Source organism: Bacillus rossius, chromosome 2 (genome assembly GCF_032445375.1).
Source record: "Bacillus rossius redtenbacheri isolate Brsri chromosome 2, Brsri_v3, whole genome shotgun sequence".
Classification (NCBI taxonomy): Eukaryota; Metazoa; Arthropoda; class Insecta; order Phasmatodea; family Bacillidae; genus Bacillus; species Bacillus rossius.
This window is the reverse complement of record NC_086331.1, coordinates 116230243-116249262: the sequence shown is the minus strand read 5'-3', so window position 1 is coordinate 116249262 and position 19020 is coordinate 116230243. Positions and strand designations below refer to the sequence as shown.

The following is a 19020-nucleotide window of genomic DNA, read 5'->3' as shown; positions in this document are numbered from 1 at the left end:
AATGATTACAAGGAATCAAATGATGACCAACTTGAGCTTAACTGTGTGAAAGAAATTTAGGGATAAAACAGAACACTTATTACTACTGTCTATTATTACATTTTACCTGTCATACTTGCATTTGTTGTCTCTTATAAAGGCATTTTAATTATATTGATTGTTATCTTGTCCCTTATTGTATTTATGTATTAGATTGTTGTGCTGCAATTGTATTTCTGTGCAATATTTTCATGAAAATTCTTGTAGACACACACAATTTAAGTGTACGTAAAGCTAAAAATAAACAAATTATCACTGTCACAAAGCTGAAGGAGGAAAATTTATTTTTTCAGAAATAATACAAATTAGTCATTCTGATTCTCAATTAGAGTAAATATCTAGTTTACAATATAAGCATACAATAATTTGGTTAAATTTTTGATTTCATTACAGAACTATGTATAAAAAACAAAATACTTAATAAAAATTTAACAAAATTTGGCATATATTTTGTAGATAATTTAATATGCATTTATAAAACAAAAATGGAAATGTTACAAGTATAATAAACAGTGACTGCTGATGGTATTACATATTGCACACAAATGAGTACATAATGAACCACACAATAGCTGCACAAGTACCTTTTGAAAAGATACACATGTTTGGACGAAATGAATGCAGCATTAGGCACCAATATTCACTGCAGTATGTACAAAGAGAACTGCATCATATAATTTTTGTACACATTTCAGACTTTCAGGATTATGCACATTTTATACTTGCAACAAGTTTTCAGAGCTTCACAGAGTTCTAAATCTGTAAAAAAAACATAACATTTTATATATATAAAAAATGTATACTAGAAACAACTGTTGCTATTACAGACTTTACTAAAAATTAGGAACATAAAGACAGTAATTTCTATTCTTTAATGATAAGAGCAAGACCACGAGTTATAAAAGCAGGGCCCAATTTCATAAAACTTCAAGTCGACAAGTCACACGTATGTTCTCTTGTAGCTAAGGAAAAAAGCGAGGAAGTTGTTTAATAAAACCAGAAAACATTTGCAATTCCAAGTGCAGATTTACAAGTCACAAGCTGTTTCTACATGTAATATTACCCTTGTGTTTCATAATGTTTTTTGTAACCTACATGGGCTTGTAATTTGTGAAACAATTTCTACTAGTCATAGCACGAAAGTAAAACATTTTACAAGAATAATTTGTATTTTTAATGTGGAAGTAAACTTGACATAATATTCACTAAAGGAGACGATATTAATGGTATTGAGGTAAGGAGAGCATAAAATATTTACCCAGGATTAATATGGACTTTGTGATAAAATTATAATAAAACATGAGGTTCTGACTAAAATCAATTGCATTTGAAAGACTTTGTGAATATACAGAACATCAACTGGAACATCTAACACTGCGTAAATAATCTCTGTCTAGTAACTCTTTGGTTATCATCTTGAAAAAACAAATATGTAGTTTATTTATATACTCTTCCACCTCAATAATTCTTACATATTATAAGCATTCCATATAAGGAAATAACTATAGAACAAGACACAGATAAAGCTTGATTTCCAAAAGTCATGTATTTTTGAAGGGGAAAAAAATAATTTAAAAATGCATAAAGGTTTTTTTTTTAAACCTATTAATGTTTATTTACTATCTTGAAAAACAACATTCTGAAAAGTTTGAATGTTGCTGACCTACCATAAATTACCTTCCATAAATATTTACATGATTTTAATTGTCATTGACTTAATCTAAACAACTTTTTACACAATTTCACAGTATTTTAAATACTGCTAACCAAATATTACCAACATTTGACTCTCGTAATGTTCATTATGTAAAAAAAAGACCTATTAAAATTTAACAATTTATGAAATTGAAAGTAATTATAATCACTAGAAAATCATTTCCAATTTTTTTTCTCAGAGAAGTTGCTACTCTAGAAATGTATCTTTGAGCATATTAATTTTCTGAAGTAATTACAGAGTGCTATACATTTTCGGGTTTTTCAAGATAATATTTATATTCATACATAAAATTTGGTTTCACAATTAAGGTTCCCTTTAAATATAGCAATCCCAGATGACTTTTAAACTTGTAATTCAGTTTTATTAGAGAGCAAACTTTTACAAGTCAAAGAATTTTATTTATGAAACAGTTCAGTTTTACAATAATAAAACTATAACTTGTAACTTGTAACATATAGACTTGGTTATGAAATAGGGTCCTGATGACATAAATCAACTGTAATCATGTTAGCAAAACATAAAATTCCAAAATTAATGCTACACTAATATACTAATATTATAAAAACCGAGTTATTTCAAACAATCTGAAAAAAAAAAGTTAAATAAAATAAATTACTGCAAAGTAAAATATTATGAAAAATTTAATTACATAAATCTAGACTAAAACACAGAAAAATGCACACATTACTATCAAATTTCTCCCATCTTTACCTACCGAGATTCATAATTGCAGTATAACCAAACTGTACACACAAAAACTTTCTTGGTGAAAAATTGATTCAAACTTTCATTTCCAAATCAAACCAAGTTAAATAATTGATAACATCTGGAACTCACAAATCCATAAACAAACCACGGTAGAAAATCAAGGCTCTGATATTGCCTACTATGGTTTGAGACCGCCTGAGATAGCAGTAAAGCATAATTAAGAGTTTGAGAAAATCAGTAAAAATAAACAAACTTTACATTTAATTTTCAAACAAAATTCTACTGTTGCACAGTCATTGCCTATCTTACACTTTTTAGACAAATAACTGAAATTAATGGATTATGTTGAATTAAGAGTAAAATTATGTTTTATTTGGATCAAACAATAGTATACCTAAAGGTACTTATACTAAAAAATTTTTTTTTAGCATGCTTAAATACTCAACATATCAATAACGTTTTTCTAAAAACTCTAAATGCCTGGGTGTTTGGTCTGTCAGTTGATGGAAAATGCTACTAAAAATATAAAACAAGTTTTGGAGAAAATAAATCTCTATATTCAAGGACATTCATAGTATGTTTGTGCAACACAGAAGAAAATAATAGCATTTTGAAATACCTCACTTGAAAAATAACAACAATCATCAGAATACATAGCAAACGTGTTGCACTGCTGATGGCCTCTTTCTTTCTGTCTCGCTTGCACATATGATGCACAGTCAAGCTCATGTGAACACACACATACACACGAAAACAACAAACACTGTGACCAAACATTTAGGACATACAAAATATTTTGAGCACAAATTACACAATTCCTTGACCAGATAATTACAAAATTACCAAAACCTTAATTAAACTTTTACTACCCAGACACAGGTCCAAGCATTTGACATCTTTAGCACTGGACATAGCACTAAACAGTGATGTTAGCATTCCTCATGCGACATGTCACATAACCCGAAACACATAACCAAAATGCAAACTTAAATACATAAAAGGCAGTATGAATATGCAACATGCATTAAAAACAAAAATTAATTCAAAATATCAAAGCATTAATCAGTATTTAAATCATAGAAATGCATGCATGTATTATGTTTGTAGATACCACCACCCATGTTACATGTTAAAAATATTGAAAAGAAATTAGGAAGCAATACAAATGGCATAATAAATAAATAGAAAAAACAACATTCAATGGCATTTTAAATTGTCACAATAAACCTATGATTATTTCAGATGCAATTTAATTTCATCGATTGTTGCCCCTCCAGGCAAGGATTAGCAAACTTACCATTAACTCTAGCTTGTTAACTTTTAACACAGTCAGTTTGTGCACATGCATACAAAACTGATTAATTTGGGCACTGACATAGTATGCACAATGATATTAGTACCACAGAAAGACAAAAAAAAAAAGTTGAAAACCAATTTATGAAAATAGTTAACTAGGGGAAACTAATAAGTTATAATATTTGAAATTCACGTGACTTAAAATGTTAAATTAAACAGACAAATGCTTAATCTCACAAGCTTGAAAACTTTTATTAGTGTGCTAGTACTGGAGACCAACTGATCCAATTGAGTAACCAACTGTGTAACCATATGTTTTAAATGAATAAAGTCCTTACAAAATCAATATTTTATTTCAGCTCATTAACTCTATTCATGATTCAAAAACCTTGTATGACCAATCTTCTGCCTTTAAACACTTAATCATGAAATATGAATGCCAACAGAACATGATTCCTGCAAACATGTTGATTTTAAAAATAACTTTAACTTCTTAACTTACATTTGTAACTAACTCACTGTTGTTATGCCATTTGAAAATCAAGGCTGTTAAGACTAACTAATAATAATACATATATTAATATTAAATTACAATTTCTTCTATTATTAAGTGCAGTACATAAATAAACACAATAAAATTAAAAAAAAAAAAAGAATTCTTACCTTAAAGTTTAAGAAGGAACCCCAACATTAGCCACTACTATAACTGTAATCTGTACATAACCTTTTCTTTCTTAAAAAAAAGTCTTGAAGTCAAACTGCACACAGGCCAAATACATTACTTCAGAATATTAAGTAACAAGAAATCAACATAAAAAATGTCTGGTTTAAATAATGGCCAAGTCAAATTGTTGGAAATAAAAGAAAGTAAAAAATGAAAGTTCTTAAAAAAATTGGTGCTTTCTTTGACTTTCTCATTGTACAATTTACCATCGTGTTGGACATACTGCTAGTAAACCAGAAAGACTTCAGCATAGTACACCAGGGTTGAATATTCCATGGAACCACGGGAACCATAGGTCCACCTGCTTATAGCGGGATACCTTATTAATTAGGTTCAGAATCTGTCATTTGAATACATTATATGAGTAGAAGTGAAAAAAAAAAACAACTTAATTTTTGAGGCAACATTCTTTCTCCCCTTAGCTCTTAAATGCTGCAATACATTGTTTGAAACTCAAGGGCCAGCTATCTTCACATGTACCGATTGTACCCGAAGCCACGCAGCTGGACTGGGGAACCAGACCAGTGCTCCGCTTCCTTTGCACCAACAATAAACACATGAGATTTTAAAGACTGGCATGTTGTAAAAAAAAAACATTGTCTATCACAAATTATTCCCGCTAACATCTTTAAGATTCTCGATACTAGAAATGGATTGTTGAAAAGTAGTTAAAAAAAATGCAAACCTGTCCCTCGGCAGGCCCAGGCCACGGAAGGGAACCGAGGGCTGGCTTCGCTTTCTCCAGCCAATCAAGCAGCAGAGGGGAAGTCGGGAGGGAATATGGTGTGGGGAAACAAGGGGAGCAGTGCTTGGGAGGAGGAGGGAGAGAGATAGACATCTGTAGACAAAGACAGACAGTTTGGCCGACAGTTGGTAGCAACACATTTGGATGACAATTCTTTAATTTTTACGTGTGAGACCAACTCCTGACATAATGCATGTGTTGAATACAGCTAAAAAGAAAATTAGGGATTTCAAAAGACATTTAAAAGTAAGATTTTACAGCTCTCAAAAATGCCTTATGCATTGACATCAAAAATAGATTTAATTTTGTAGACCTGGTATAATAAGCACTAATGAGAAGAGGACGTAGATAAATGATGGGTTTAGTTAGTTATTACAGTATTTATTATTGTGGCTTTGTGACTGCTGACATGTTATTTGTGTTTGTATATAATTAAACAGTTATATATAAACACACATTTTGTTCTACATTGAGTGTAAAATTTACAGTCACATATTCATATTATTTACTATTAAATTATAATAAAAAAAGGATAATAGTTTAAAAAACAATGATGTTATGTATCTTAAAAATTGAAGAGCCATTTACCGGTTTGAAAATTTCTGATACTAATTTATAATGTTGGTTCCCCTACATTGAAAACCACCCTCCGCCCCTGTAGTACGCCAAGCTGTTTCAGATTAATGATACCTTACTTTTAATGCAATAATGATCAATTTTTACACATTTATGAGTATTCAAATTTTGAGTTGAATATTTAATCAATATTTAAAAACTAATATTAAATTAATTGAGTCAAGTTGAATCTGTTATATAAAATACATCAAAATTTCTGTAAATGCTGGTTTCACAACTTTAGTCTGCATTATAAAATTGGTGGACAGGTAAATTTTTTTTTAACCATGCTCAATAATGAAATTTTGCTAATCATAAAAAATTTTACATAATGAGAGACTACTGATGTATCAAAAATACAGGGTTTTGAAATTAAAAAAAAGTTTTAAACACAAAATAAATAAAAATAAAAATTACTTCTAATTAATTCCCAAGTGGGGTAGTTTGTAGTTAAGACTCCAAACACGATTTCATTAATTTTCAAAAGTTGGGATAAATTGATGATTGAGATATTATATATATATAAACACACTTTAACGGGGGAAAAAAGGCAAATGTTTTATAGTAAAAAAATTGAAATTTTGATTCAGAACAAAAAAATAGAATACAAACATTTTTAAATTCTATAGCAAATATTTGAACAAACTAATTTTGTATTCTTGCTAAATGTATATGCATTTAAGTAATATAAAAGTATGAAATTTGTTTTTGAAATTTTACATCAGATTTACCCACCCACCGACTTACTCTATCTTACCCAAGAAACAATTTATTAATTAATTTAATCATGTTTTTTTAATATAAATTTGGTAATTTATGTTTTTCTTGAGCCAAATCAATGCACTTAACCAGGTGTACACTTCAGTACTGAACCTGACTAATGCCAAAACAACTAGTATGTCAAAGAAAATATTAAAAATAAGATGTGGAATAGATTCAGTGTCTATTTGTATTAAAATCTAAGAACTGAGGCCATCTTTTGTGCAAACTACATGTTGCATGTTAAATGTTCATAAAGCTATAAACACTGCACAATTATAATTATAAACAAACATGAATGTACTAGAAGTTTTCTTACCATCTATTGTTGTTTGAAAAAGAATAATAAATTGCTTTATTTATTTTTTGGAGTTATGTGAGTTAATTAGCTGAAACTAAAATAAAAAAATTATGACTGATGCACAATGAAAATAAACCCAATTCTGCTAAACAAAATTCACGTTGTTTTACTACAAAAAAAATATATGTATATTTATAATGTAACTTGCTAAGAAACCTAAGCCATAAACTTCACTCCAGAAACAAAAAAAATCTTTGGGTTGAAGTCCTTGAATGTGTTTATACTAATATGCCCAATGGTATCATTCAATTACCGTCAACAAAAAAACCACTTCCATCTTGTACATAGCTTTTGGGACTTGAAAGATACTTACATAATTAATTATAAACACTTGTAAGACAAAACAATATTACTAGCATAAAAATTTTTTTGTGACAAAGTTCTGTAAATACATTTTAAATCATCAATTTAATGCAAATGATATGAGCTGTGTAAGTCTAAAGTCTACAATAACACTGAAAATTAATAGTTACAACATAAATTACCAAAATGACGTTAAGATCCTCAATAATCAAAAAAATATTTAACTTAGGTCATTAACTTTGTAAGTACTCACAACACTGCAGAATTACTTTAATATCTATTGTACACTGAAAAATCTTATAGAAATACTTAACTGATCTACTTTTGAAGTGATTAATTACTTTATGAAGCATTTTTAAGAGATAGTAGCTATGTGATCCATGTATGAAAAATAATGCACTGAGGAACTTAAATATTATTTTAAAAGAAATTTGAACTGCATACTTAAAATACACAATGCACTGACAAATATAATAATCTATCAGCCATTTAAAATACATGCACCATATACATTTTAATAAACCACCCATTATTTAAAAAAAATTCTGTAACAGAAAAAGATGGCATACTTCTTAAAAACTTGGCTACTTTATAATGTTCAGAGAAAAGTACACATGAAAAGAGGCAATAAAGCACATTTGAAATAATATAAGCTTCCACCTTTTTGCAGCTTCTACACACTTTTTCCTGTTGCCAAAGGCCATCAAAACAATACTTATATTTGAACAAAGATTGTGGTGTACACTAATAATGCCTTACTTTTGTATATTGATATGTCTGGTGATGACAGTACCCTTCACCTTCAGCAGAGTTAAAGTTACAGATTTGAAAAATCATTAAAGTGGTGAAAGAAATAAGAAATACAGTGATAAAAATGTATACTAGAGAACTCCAATCATCTAAGATATGATCATCCAACACGTGGATTAGCCACAATATTCTAATATCTTGTATAGTGTTGACATAATCTGTGGGGACAAAATGCCTGCTTCTGCCTGCCGTGAAGTTCCCATCACTTTGGACGTGAACTATTTGTAATCACCAAAATCCAATGCATCTTTGTGAAACATTTACTTTTGAGACATTCTAGTGAATTTAATGGTTTCCCAAAAATAAATACAGAACTTTAGATACCTTGATTTCTAAAGATACATGAAATAAGTTTACAAAACACAGGGCAAAGAGTTAATATGGCTACTTTTATAGAGACATGTATAATTTGAATAAGTATAAAATTTTAATTACCTGCTAAACAATTGATTTTAGCCATTCCAACAAAATAAAACTCTTCTGACCAACTCACATATTTTTTTTTTTTACAATTATAATTTAGGTTTCTGCCTTTGTCTTCATTATTATATTTCAATATCAATAGTTCATAAAACTTTATTTAAATGGTTTGTCTTCAAAAAAATTCCCATACCTGCAATACACTACCTTTTACAAATAAATATGTTTTCAAAAGAAAATAGATGACAACTAAGCATAACAATTCACAAATCATCAGCGCATGAAAACAAATATGTAGTTTGTTTGTTGTGTTATTTTGTACAAAAATCATGGTAACTTATGTTTTTAAAATAATCATAATCACAAAATTATCATAGCAACTGGCACATGATTTTAATATTTGAAAAATTAAAAAGATACATCACCTAATTGCAAATGTACAATATATGTAGAAAAAAATGCCTAAATATCTTGATTATGCCCTAAATCGGGCAAACAAATGTTCCAGTGAAGGTGTGAACAATAAATAAAAAACAGTTTTGCAACTACTGCAATTCACGCTGAGTTCAGAACAAAGAGAGACACAATAATTAAGAACCTCACATAATACAAATAAATCCAGAATATTCAGGTTCAAATTAGTATACGCGTCATTGGTGCAGTAATCATTAACCAATATCAAAAAAATTTTCAATATTTTCCACATACATTTGTTGTCATCAATATTTTATGTAGCAATGTAATGTTCCCTTTGTCATTTGTTACTCAACTAAATATAAAGTACCAATGCAGCAGGCGATTCTGAAATTACGACAACTTCAAAGGCAGCAATAAGACCTCAAATGCTGTAATATGACATCAAAAACAGCAAGGTGAACTCGAGTGCAGAAAGGTAACCTTGAATGCAGCAAAAAATTCAAAGGGGCTGCAAGATTACCACTAACGAAAAAAATTCCAGAGCCAGTATACAGATGTGACTATCCTTCTTTGAACCAAGCAATTATCATTATCATCATATGACTACTTACCAGTACAAAACACATTTTTGCAAAACACTTGTTACGGCAATTTTTTTTTTCAAGGATGGGAGAAGAGAACCATTTTACCAGCATCATACTGGAATCAATGGTATGCCAAACCTTGTAATATCGAGCTTCTACAACAATTTCAAATAGTACTCACATAGAGTAAAAAAAAAAAAGTCAGATAAATTAGTGCACAGTTTATTCAAAAGAGAAATACTTTTCTTTCTGATAGGTTTTGAAAGGTATACAAGAGTTGATCAATGATGTGGTTTATTCAAATTTATATGATACTGTATAAATGCACTACATTACAAAATTTATGATCATTTACTACATATATACTACATAATTCAAACAAAACTTTGAAGTGAAATGAATATAAATAAAAATAAATAATTCAGATCTGATAAGGTAACGATAAGCATATAAAACATCTGAACCCAGCATAAAAAAAAATCATTAACAGCCAGGGAAAAAAATAACTATTTTATTATATAGCACAAGGAGCTGACTAGATATTTATGATAATTAATTCTTTACTAAAACAATAACATTACAACTCAGTCATGCTTCATATTCTCTTCTTAAAATTATAATAACCCTTTTAAAAATGTTTGACAGTGCAGTCAATTACCCAAAGGGAGAGATTGAACACTGCGTGAGATTACTTTTTGCCTTTTGGAGATGGTTTAGATGTTTTGGCAGGCTGGGCTGCAGCAGACTTGCTTGCATCCTTTGATGTTGCAGCTTTATGAGGTCCCCGTCTCTTAGGTGGAACCGGTGCTGCCGTCTCACTTGCAGGTGGTGTTACGTCTGTTTTTGCACCAGAAGGAACATCAACACTGCTAACTGGACTACATGGAGAGGCAACCTTCGATGCTTGTGGCTCTGGTACAGAGGAAGCAGTATCTACAGGTGGAGAAGCCTTTAATACAGCTGCCGCAGGAGAAGACTTGGTGGAGGAAAGTGGGGCTGGGTGTGGTGCTGCTTGAGCAACAGATTTAGGTGATGCTGGTGGAGGTTGAGTGACAACTGGAGGTGATGCTGGCAGAGGTTGAGTGGCAACTGGAGGTGATGCAGGCGGAGGTTGAGTGGCAACTGGAGGTGATGCAGGCGGAGGTTGAGTGGCAACTGGAGGTGATGCAGGCGGAGGTTGAGTGACAACTGGAGGTGATGCAGGCGGAGGTTGAGTGACAGCTGGAGGTGATGCTGGCAGAGGTTGAGTGGTAACTGGAGGTGATGCAGGCAGAGGTTGAGTGGCAACTGGAGGTGATGCAGGCGGAGGTTGAGTGACAACTGGAGGTGATGCAGGCGGAGGTTGAGTGACAACTGGAGGTGATGCAGGCGGAGGTTGAGTGACAACTGGAGGTGATGCAGGCGGAGGTTGAGTGACAACTGGAGGTGATGCAGGCGGAGGTTGAGTGGCAACTGGAGGTGATGCTGGTGGTTGAGTGGCAACTGGAGGTGATGCTGGTGGAGGTTGAGTGGTAACTGGAGGTGATGCTGGGGCTGTAGGAATAGAAATAAGTGTTGATGCTGGAAGTGAAACAGCAGATGCTAAAGACTGAAGAGCAGCTGGTGTGGATGCACTTTGGAAAGGCAAAGCTACTGTGCTAATGAAAGTGCCAGAAGAAGCAGGTGCAAGAGGCTGAGCAACTTCCACTACTTGATCACTTGCCTTTTTGCTACTTTGCTTTTCCTGCAGACTTACTATGGGAGAATCAGAAGCAGCAGTTGGGCTGACTGAAGCTTCAGTGCTCTTAGCTACAGTGGTTTCAACTTTTGGTTCTTCACCTTCCACCACAGCTTCAGTCTTGTTTTCAGTTGCTTGTTCATCAGTAGATTTAATTCTAGATTGTTTACCTGCAAAAACCATCAATTATGTAATTATGAAAGTTTAGTTTTGATGGAGAAGATTTTTAAACATTTATTTAATTTGGCGGAATAAATTATCTCACTGTTCTATTTATAACCCAATACGTCAATTATTTATCTGCATTCTTGAATTAAGAAAGTAGTGGATGGAATAAACCAAAAATAAACTCAGTTAAGCTTTAATAATTTGGTAAGTAAAAATTGGCAATTATAAAGTCTAAAATATAACCAAATATGAAAAAACTTGAGGCAACATTCAATCTATTGAGAAGGGACACAGATAAAAAAATAAGGAATATTTATTCATATACATTCTGTTGATCTCACATGAGCATAGGCTCTGGGATATAGAACAAGTCAAGTTAATAAGGAACATATATATGTATACATCAACAAACTAACAGAAATCACAGAATTACATAATTAGCAAATTTAATTTACTGAAAACAAATAAATATAATTTGCAAGAATGGAAATATAACGGAGAGAACAAGGAATGTCATATAGTTAAGCTTATAACTAAATCAAACTTATAAGTTTTTAAATTTATGCTGTACAAAATGTCCAAGGCTAGCATTTAAAAAATTAAATCATCCAATGTAAGCAGAAGTTCAATAGTTAAAATAATCTATAAGTTAAAAAATGTTTATTTTTTTAATACTCAGTGCTTTAGGATTTTCTTGTAAATTAATATACAGATTGGTACCTGAAAATTTGGTCACCTTTCTGTAATATATTTGTACTATTTGTTTGGACATGTATGTAATTTTTGGTTCTGATGTTATGACTGAGAATCAATATTCATATCAAAATTATGTAAATTTTTTGTAACAAAATTAATTACCTACTGCATAAATGTATTGAGATATGGGGGTAAGTATTTAGCATTTTTTGAATAAGGGTCAAAACGATTCTTGGTACTTGGCACCCACAATGATTGGTATTACTTTTTTTGAAGGTGGAAGACTTGTATTTGATGTGATGACAATGCCCAGAAAATTACTCCAAATAACAATATTGTATAAAAGTATACAATATATATTTGTTTAAGAGATGAAGTTGATAAGACAAGAGATAATTTATGCAAAGCAAAAAATGGTGCAATATGTTTCGGAATGATGTCTTTAATTTGTTAATTTACACATAGAGAATAAATACTGTTCAACATGAAGCCAAGCAATTTAGTAGACTGGCTTTCACTGAGGTAGGAATAATCATTAATGATCTGCAAATTAAATTATTTTTTTTTTGTTGAAAATTTTAATAAGTTAGATTTATCCATATTTAGTGTAAGATTATTTGCAAAAAACCACTGCTTCAGTTCGTGACTAATAGTGTTTAGAGATATGGCAAGGTTTCGAGAACTGTGGTTACGATGTAATATGCTGGTGTCATCTGCAAAAAAAAATTTCTCAGCTTATTTGAAATAATGAGGACAAACGAGAACAGTAACCCATTAATGCTGGGTTAGGTTATAATGCCAGAATTACGTTTATTAAACAGGATGTCAACAGATAATGGGTAAATGAAATTCAGGACATTTTTAAGACTGTTTAATAACAATTTCATTCAAATTTTTTATACCACAATGGAAATAAATTTTGATGCAAGCAAAATTCCACTTAACTCAAATTAAATCTACTATTAGTAGGAATTTGTCAACTCTTAAGTCAGAAAGCTTAAACCTTTAAGAAATAATTTACACATGATAGTGCTGTCAAATTTCAAACACACAGAGCTGCCAACCTCAAATCACACCCATCAGTAATGGCAATTAGGTATATGAAAAAAGTACGCGTAAATCATGCACGATAAATTTTTCCTGGGGCATTATAACACACTCACAAGATAAAACAACGACAATAATATGCAAAAGAAAAAGAAAAATATGAATACAATGCAAATTAATACATAAAAAAATCTATTTGAACAATACAATCATCTGAATATGTAAGAAATATTAATAATTTTACTGGATATTTTGAATCTTCAATTCAATGTATTCAAAGTTAAACTTTAAAACAACTGTCTTTTTATTTGCTTCTTTTATCCTGGTTCGATAAGAAATGTCATGTAAACAAACAAGACAAACACAAGGACTTGTAAACAATAACTGCGTTCGTTACTTTCGTTTCTTCAGATGTAGCGAAAAAACGAAAATATAGATTTATTGCTAGTCACGGCTTTAAAATGTTCTGCATGTTTCTTTGATTCAATATGCCGTCTACAGTCATCCCTTTCACCATGTGCAATCGAAAAGTCACACGCGCATACATTACAAAACCGTGGCGTTCCAAACATTTGAAAACGACAATCATGGCCATTCTTTTGAATATTTAAGTGGAAAGTTCTGAAGTCTTGCGTGTTTTTTCCCACAGATGCACATTATTCTGTCACACGCTTCATTTCTACAACCGGCACTGAAGAACACAACACTATCGAAAAAAATAAAAAAATTTTCACGTCTGTAGACACGACAAAAACCGGACAAAAACACTATGATGAAAAAAATGGCTTTCAAGAAATAAATTAATACAACACAGGTTAGCCAAAGTACCGTACAAAAATTATCGTGATGTAAGTAGCCTTCAAACGATAAGTCCGAGGATATGTACTAGTTGTATCGTACAACGGACGTAATACCATCCCATTATTATTTGAAAACACGAGAATTAATTTACTTATTTCGACAGTACATCGTACATGCGCACACTTACTAGTTCCGTTATTTGAGCAACCAACCGAAGTATTCAAACAGCGTTCACGAAACACGCACAGCAGAAACGTAAATTTTTCCGTTACCATGCAGCACAAAGCCTCGTTTCCGTAATAAACTAGCGATGTTCCGTAATTCCGTAATTCGGGGTTAAAATCCGTAATAATTACGGAAAATCCGTAATGGTTGGCAGCTCTGAACACATATAGCTGAAATCACAGTTATGAAACATGCGTAAAACAAACTTATTCACCCGATTTGGCTTATAATGGTAGTTAAATAAGTGTTTTCTTTCAAAGAACAAAGTCATGTTAATTCTCACAATAGAAAAAAGTAATAGATTTTTGCTAATGTTGATAAATGTGACAAAATATAACACTGGGAATGTTTCATGGTAAAAATTTATTACGCTTATAGACATGCATTAAACACTGCAGAATAAACTAAGTTTCTCCAACTAGACAAAAGGAACTGATGGAAATAAATAATAGCCAACAACTGTTTATCTGGCTCCTGAAAAAAGAAGTCACTCTTCCTCTGTTTCCCAACTAGACAAAGACAAATCAAACGAAGAAAATTCCGTAGAACAGCTTTATCTACAACACACTGTTCTCCCCCCCACGATGGGAAAAAGGGAAGGTAAAATAAATGCAAGAATTGTCAAACGAACCCTGTAAAATTTTGAATTTTCAAGTTTATACAATATGTTGTCCCTAGTGACCTCAATCGATGAGACATTACACTCAATCCACCCAATCATACACACTCTATAAAAATAATAAATATTTGCAATTGATTTTTATTATCATTTACAGTGTATTGTTAACCGAGAATATTTACACCTGCGACCTTGATATAATACTGTTCCTTTAGCACGCTTTTGAAGTAAAAACACCATTAATTAAGGCATTGTTTAAGTAGCGCAGTTTTAGATTTGAAGCAGTGTTCTTTTTCATCCGTATGAATTTTAATCTCCGTGCCTGCACAATAGCAATTGCACTTGTGCAACATTAAACACAACATAATGAATTAATATTATGTAGAAATGGTTCCAACCCCTGTGTGTGTTCGTTCAGCTCTAGTGAGAAATAACAGAAGCTTTCAGGGCTAGCTTACCTCGTGCCAATTACGCTGCACTAGTCACAAGTCGTGGTTAACGATTTAAGTGTTATAGTAAATAATAGCAAATAAAAGTGTCATACATACAGAGAGAAAGAGAGAGATATAGAGGTATTATTTGATGCATGGGAAAAGAAAATCACGTGATGGGTGATGGGTCTTATGGAAAAAGTCGCAAGACATTGAAGTCTGTTTTCACTATCGAAAAGTGTTTTGTCATTGATTGTAATTGTAAGCTGCAATGTTTTTTTCCCAGTGGGAAAAAAGCTGGATTCATAGGTCACAACATTTGTCGTTACTTAGGCATCTGTGAGAGCAGGCGTGTAGAGTGGTTGCTTGCCAAATTAACATTTCTAGGTAGTGGAGGGAGGAATTTCATGCCTGTGGTCCAAGCCGTGCTGTTTTTAAACTTATTTCGGCCCTTCAACTAGAATTTTTCGACCAAAGGTGGCAGCAAGGGTCTAGAGTGGAGCCTTTTTAGTAAATCGTGATCACGCTGAGTAGACCATGGTCTCTTGGCCATTTGTACCATACCTAACAAGTGACCGCGGGATTTCGTCAACAAACCTTCAGTAAAAACTGTGCCTAAGAAATGAAATAATTTGAGAAGTTTTAATTTTTGTGCAAGTTTTTGTTCGTTTTCTTTATGTAAATATTACTGCACTGTTAAATGATGGCAATGTTCTGTGTTTGGTAAAGAAGAAATAACTGTACAAATTTTATTCGTGAATCCTTTTATCTATGCAAGACAACCTTTAAGGTAAACAGACTTAACCTCAAAAAGTATTCTTCTATCGTACTTGTATTAATCTGAGCACCCAGTAAATTCTTCAAATGTTTACGCATGTTGTGAACATTGAAAAAATAGTATTTATTGGGTGTATTTTTATTATATTACTTATTTTATTTGTCGCAAACTTAATCTTTATTGATTATTGTCTGTATGAAATATGGATTGTAAGCTCGTCCAGCACCACCATACACACTTTACATTCATGCTTTAATTGCTTAGTTTCATTTCATGTTCATTTTTATTCCTTATGATTGGTATTTTATTATTTTTGAATTTTTTCCCCTGCATCCTTGCAGTTTTTACCACAGAAGCTTCTACTGCCAGTTTGGATAGTAATTATAGTTATACGGGTATGTCCTCTATGCCCTTTTTCTTAGCATCAAAAGTTGTGAAAATCAAAGGAAAGCCTCGAGAGGGAGAGTTCAGTATTGGGTGCTGTGGAAGCAACATCTGCATGCACGTGGATAGGAATTCATGCCAATTGCAGAAGACTCAGGCTACTGCCGTCTAGCTTAGCTGCAGTGGCGATGCTGACCACCAGCTTAGGGCTTTTGTCACGCCTACGACAGAACTAGGGAGTACATTTGTCTTCCGGAAAAAGCATCCGCAACTGTAAGTTTATCGTCTTCGGCAGCAGCCAGTCTCCCGACAACGATTCTCGGTAAGAACGTCCCAAGTCATCTCTGCGTCATCTTTCTGTAGAAATGCATCTTATTGTGCTGATGACTATCTGTAGCTTCCTATTCTCATTCCTCTCCGACGGCCTGGAAATTAATTTAAGCATACTTCCAGACCGTCCTCAGTGGTTCTGGAATATGAAATCATTTTCCTCTGCCGAATTAAGCTAGTTATAAAATAATTAATGCTAGGTTAAAAGTATTTCTCAAAATATTTGGAAACATTTTAAACATTTATAGTCTGACGTAATCCCATCGTCCCGTGTCCATAGTCAAGACTTGACATGCCTACGATGGCGGTAGGGTTAACTAATAACAGTTCACTTCTTTTATTGAAATTTTTTTAAATGTAAACTATAATAAATAGTCAGTAAAGCAAATACCATACATTTAAGTCTGTTTTAGTTTGGACACTGAGCTGACTTGTTGTGTTAAAATTCTGTGATTAAAGTTTATATAATTTAACAAATGTTTTCCTTATTCAGTAAATTTATCTATATGATATTTAAAAGAACTTTGACGTACTTCCATAAGTGGTTTCACTTGTGCATCTTAAATGATTTTTCTTTTAGGATCCACACAATCACATACTACAGGTATAAAATACGCCAGAATTTGAGTATAGAATAACTAAAACACATTTTAATTTTTTTAAGGTGCTCAAATATATTTAAGATATTTAGATTTTTTTCCATTTTGAGATAATAGTCACAGATCAGAAGTATCCAATTAATACAATTGATCATACACAAGAATTATTACAGTTACACCATAAAGGAACTGTAAATAATTACAATGTAACAGCCAGACCAATTTGAACTAGCCAGAGGTCTGGTTTGTTACAAACTGGTGTACAGTCTTCTCCAACTATGGTGGAAAAATAAAGATAACGGTGTAATGCCAGCCCCTTGAGTGATTTCATGAATTTGAACTAAATGTTTTATGCCTAAAATTATTCTGAAAACACACAATTTAGTAATTAAAAAAAAAGACTTTAAAATATAAAATATGGAAACGGAACTACTCATCAGCTCTACGCGTATTCTTGAATAATTTCTATAAACAGATCCCACTCGGAATATCTTGAGCAGTTTTCAAATAATGTGGCTTATTTCTGAAGCTCTGCATACCACATTTGTGTCTATATAGGAGGGGCCCTTAAATATGATTCCCCATCACAATTTAATGTTACAATTCAAAACTTATACATAGATAATTTTTCTGTAACACGATGGCTTTCAAACTTTATAATCGTAAAAGCTTTCAAAATAAAAGTAAAAAAGCATTTCAGTACATCTATCATAATTTCAGTTACATTTTAATCAAATTATAGGCTGCATACTACAAGATCTCTGTAATTTAGTTGTAGACACAGCACAAACTGCTGCACACCCATTGAGAATCATTGACATAATGACTGAAAAATTCAATTTTTGAAAAGACACCTGAGACTCAACACAAAGTTGCCACCCAAACGGACATGATTAAATACCTGGTGCAGCTGAGAGAGTGGTGCATATCTTGTTCCAGATGTTGTCAAAGGAATCTGAGCCCATGTAGTCTGCTTGGCCTTGTTCCCAGTTTTGCCTTCTCAAGTGTTCCTCTAGAGCCGTCTGAGCATCTGACCTTGGCGCGCCCAGCCTCAGCTGTGCAAATGCTCCCGCCAAGCCAGCCTGGGAAACAAAACACAACACCTCTTCTAAACATCGGGCCCCTTAAAGCCAACTAACTGTAGCTATGCAAAACCAACACCAGCTACTGGCTATACACATACTGATACACCACTTTTCCTTAGCCTATGATGACTTATCCTACAGGCTGTAAAGAAGTTTCACTTCAATATTCAATAATTCACTTGAAAGGTATAACCAAACAATAAAATACACAATGGAAGTCCACAAATTTCCAACTCTCTACTTATTCATTTCTCCCCCGTACCCACCCCAACACACTGCCCAATATCCATAGAGAATTTCAGCAGTTTCAGTTACCTCAACATATTCGTTACCTCCAACTTCCATTACCTACTCACGTTTAGCTACCCTCAGGTAACTTCATTGATCAGCTTATCCCAACAGCCAAAAAAGCTTCACTTTCAAAGAAACAAATTATGTTGAGAAAACGTTAGAAATATCATTGAAGTAATAGTGAAACTATTAAGGCTTTGACAAGTAGTACGTAGCCTGATTCATTAATTATTTTACAAATAGATGATTTTCAGCCAGAGTTGCAAATGTATCGTTAAGTTTTTCTCTTAATTCAGGTGTTCCACAAGGTGGTAATCTTATCTCCAGTATTCTTAAAATATTTTTATAGTT

General features: G+C 32.3%; 1 protein-coding gene across 4 annotated transcripts in view; it reads right to left on the bottom strand.

Annotated features, from left to right (window-relative positions):
* Positions 1 to 291: 291 nt before the first annotated feature.
* LOC134529661 (glycogenin-1) overlaps positions 292 to 19020 on the bottom strand; it is an 82238-nt gene continuing 63509 nt past the window's right edge. For 2 of the 4 annotated variants that reach the window (XM_063363983.1, XM_063363982.1), the window contains 3 exons: positions 18195 to 18375; positions 11201 to 11385; positions 292 to 798 (listed from right to left, as the gene is read on the bottom strand). In XM_063363983.1, coding sequence (XP_063220053.1) covers positions 793 to 798; positions 11201 to 11385; positions 18195 to 18375 — 372 coding nt within the window. In that variant the 3' untranslated portion in view covers positions 292 to 792. Of the gene's footprint in view, positions 11386 to 18194; positions 18376 to 19020 lie in introns of all 4 variants that reach the window. The other 2 variants (XM_063363981.1, XM_063363980.1) reach the window with 1 other exon arrangement.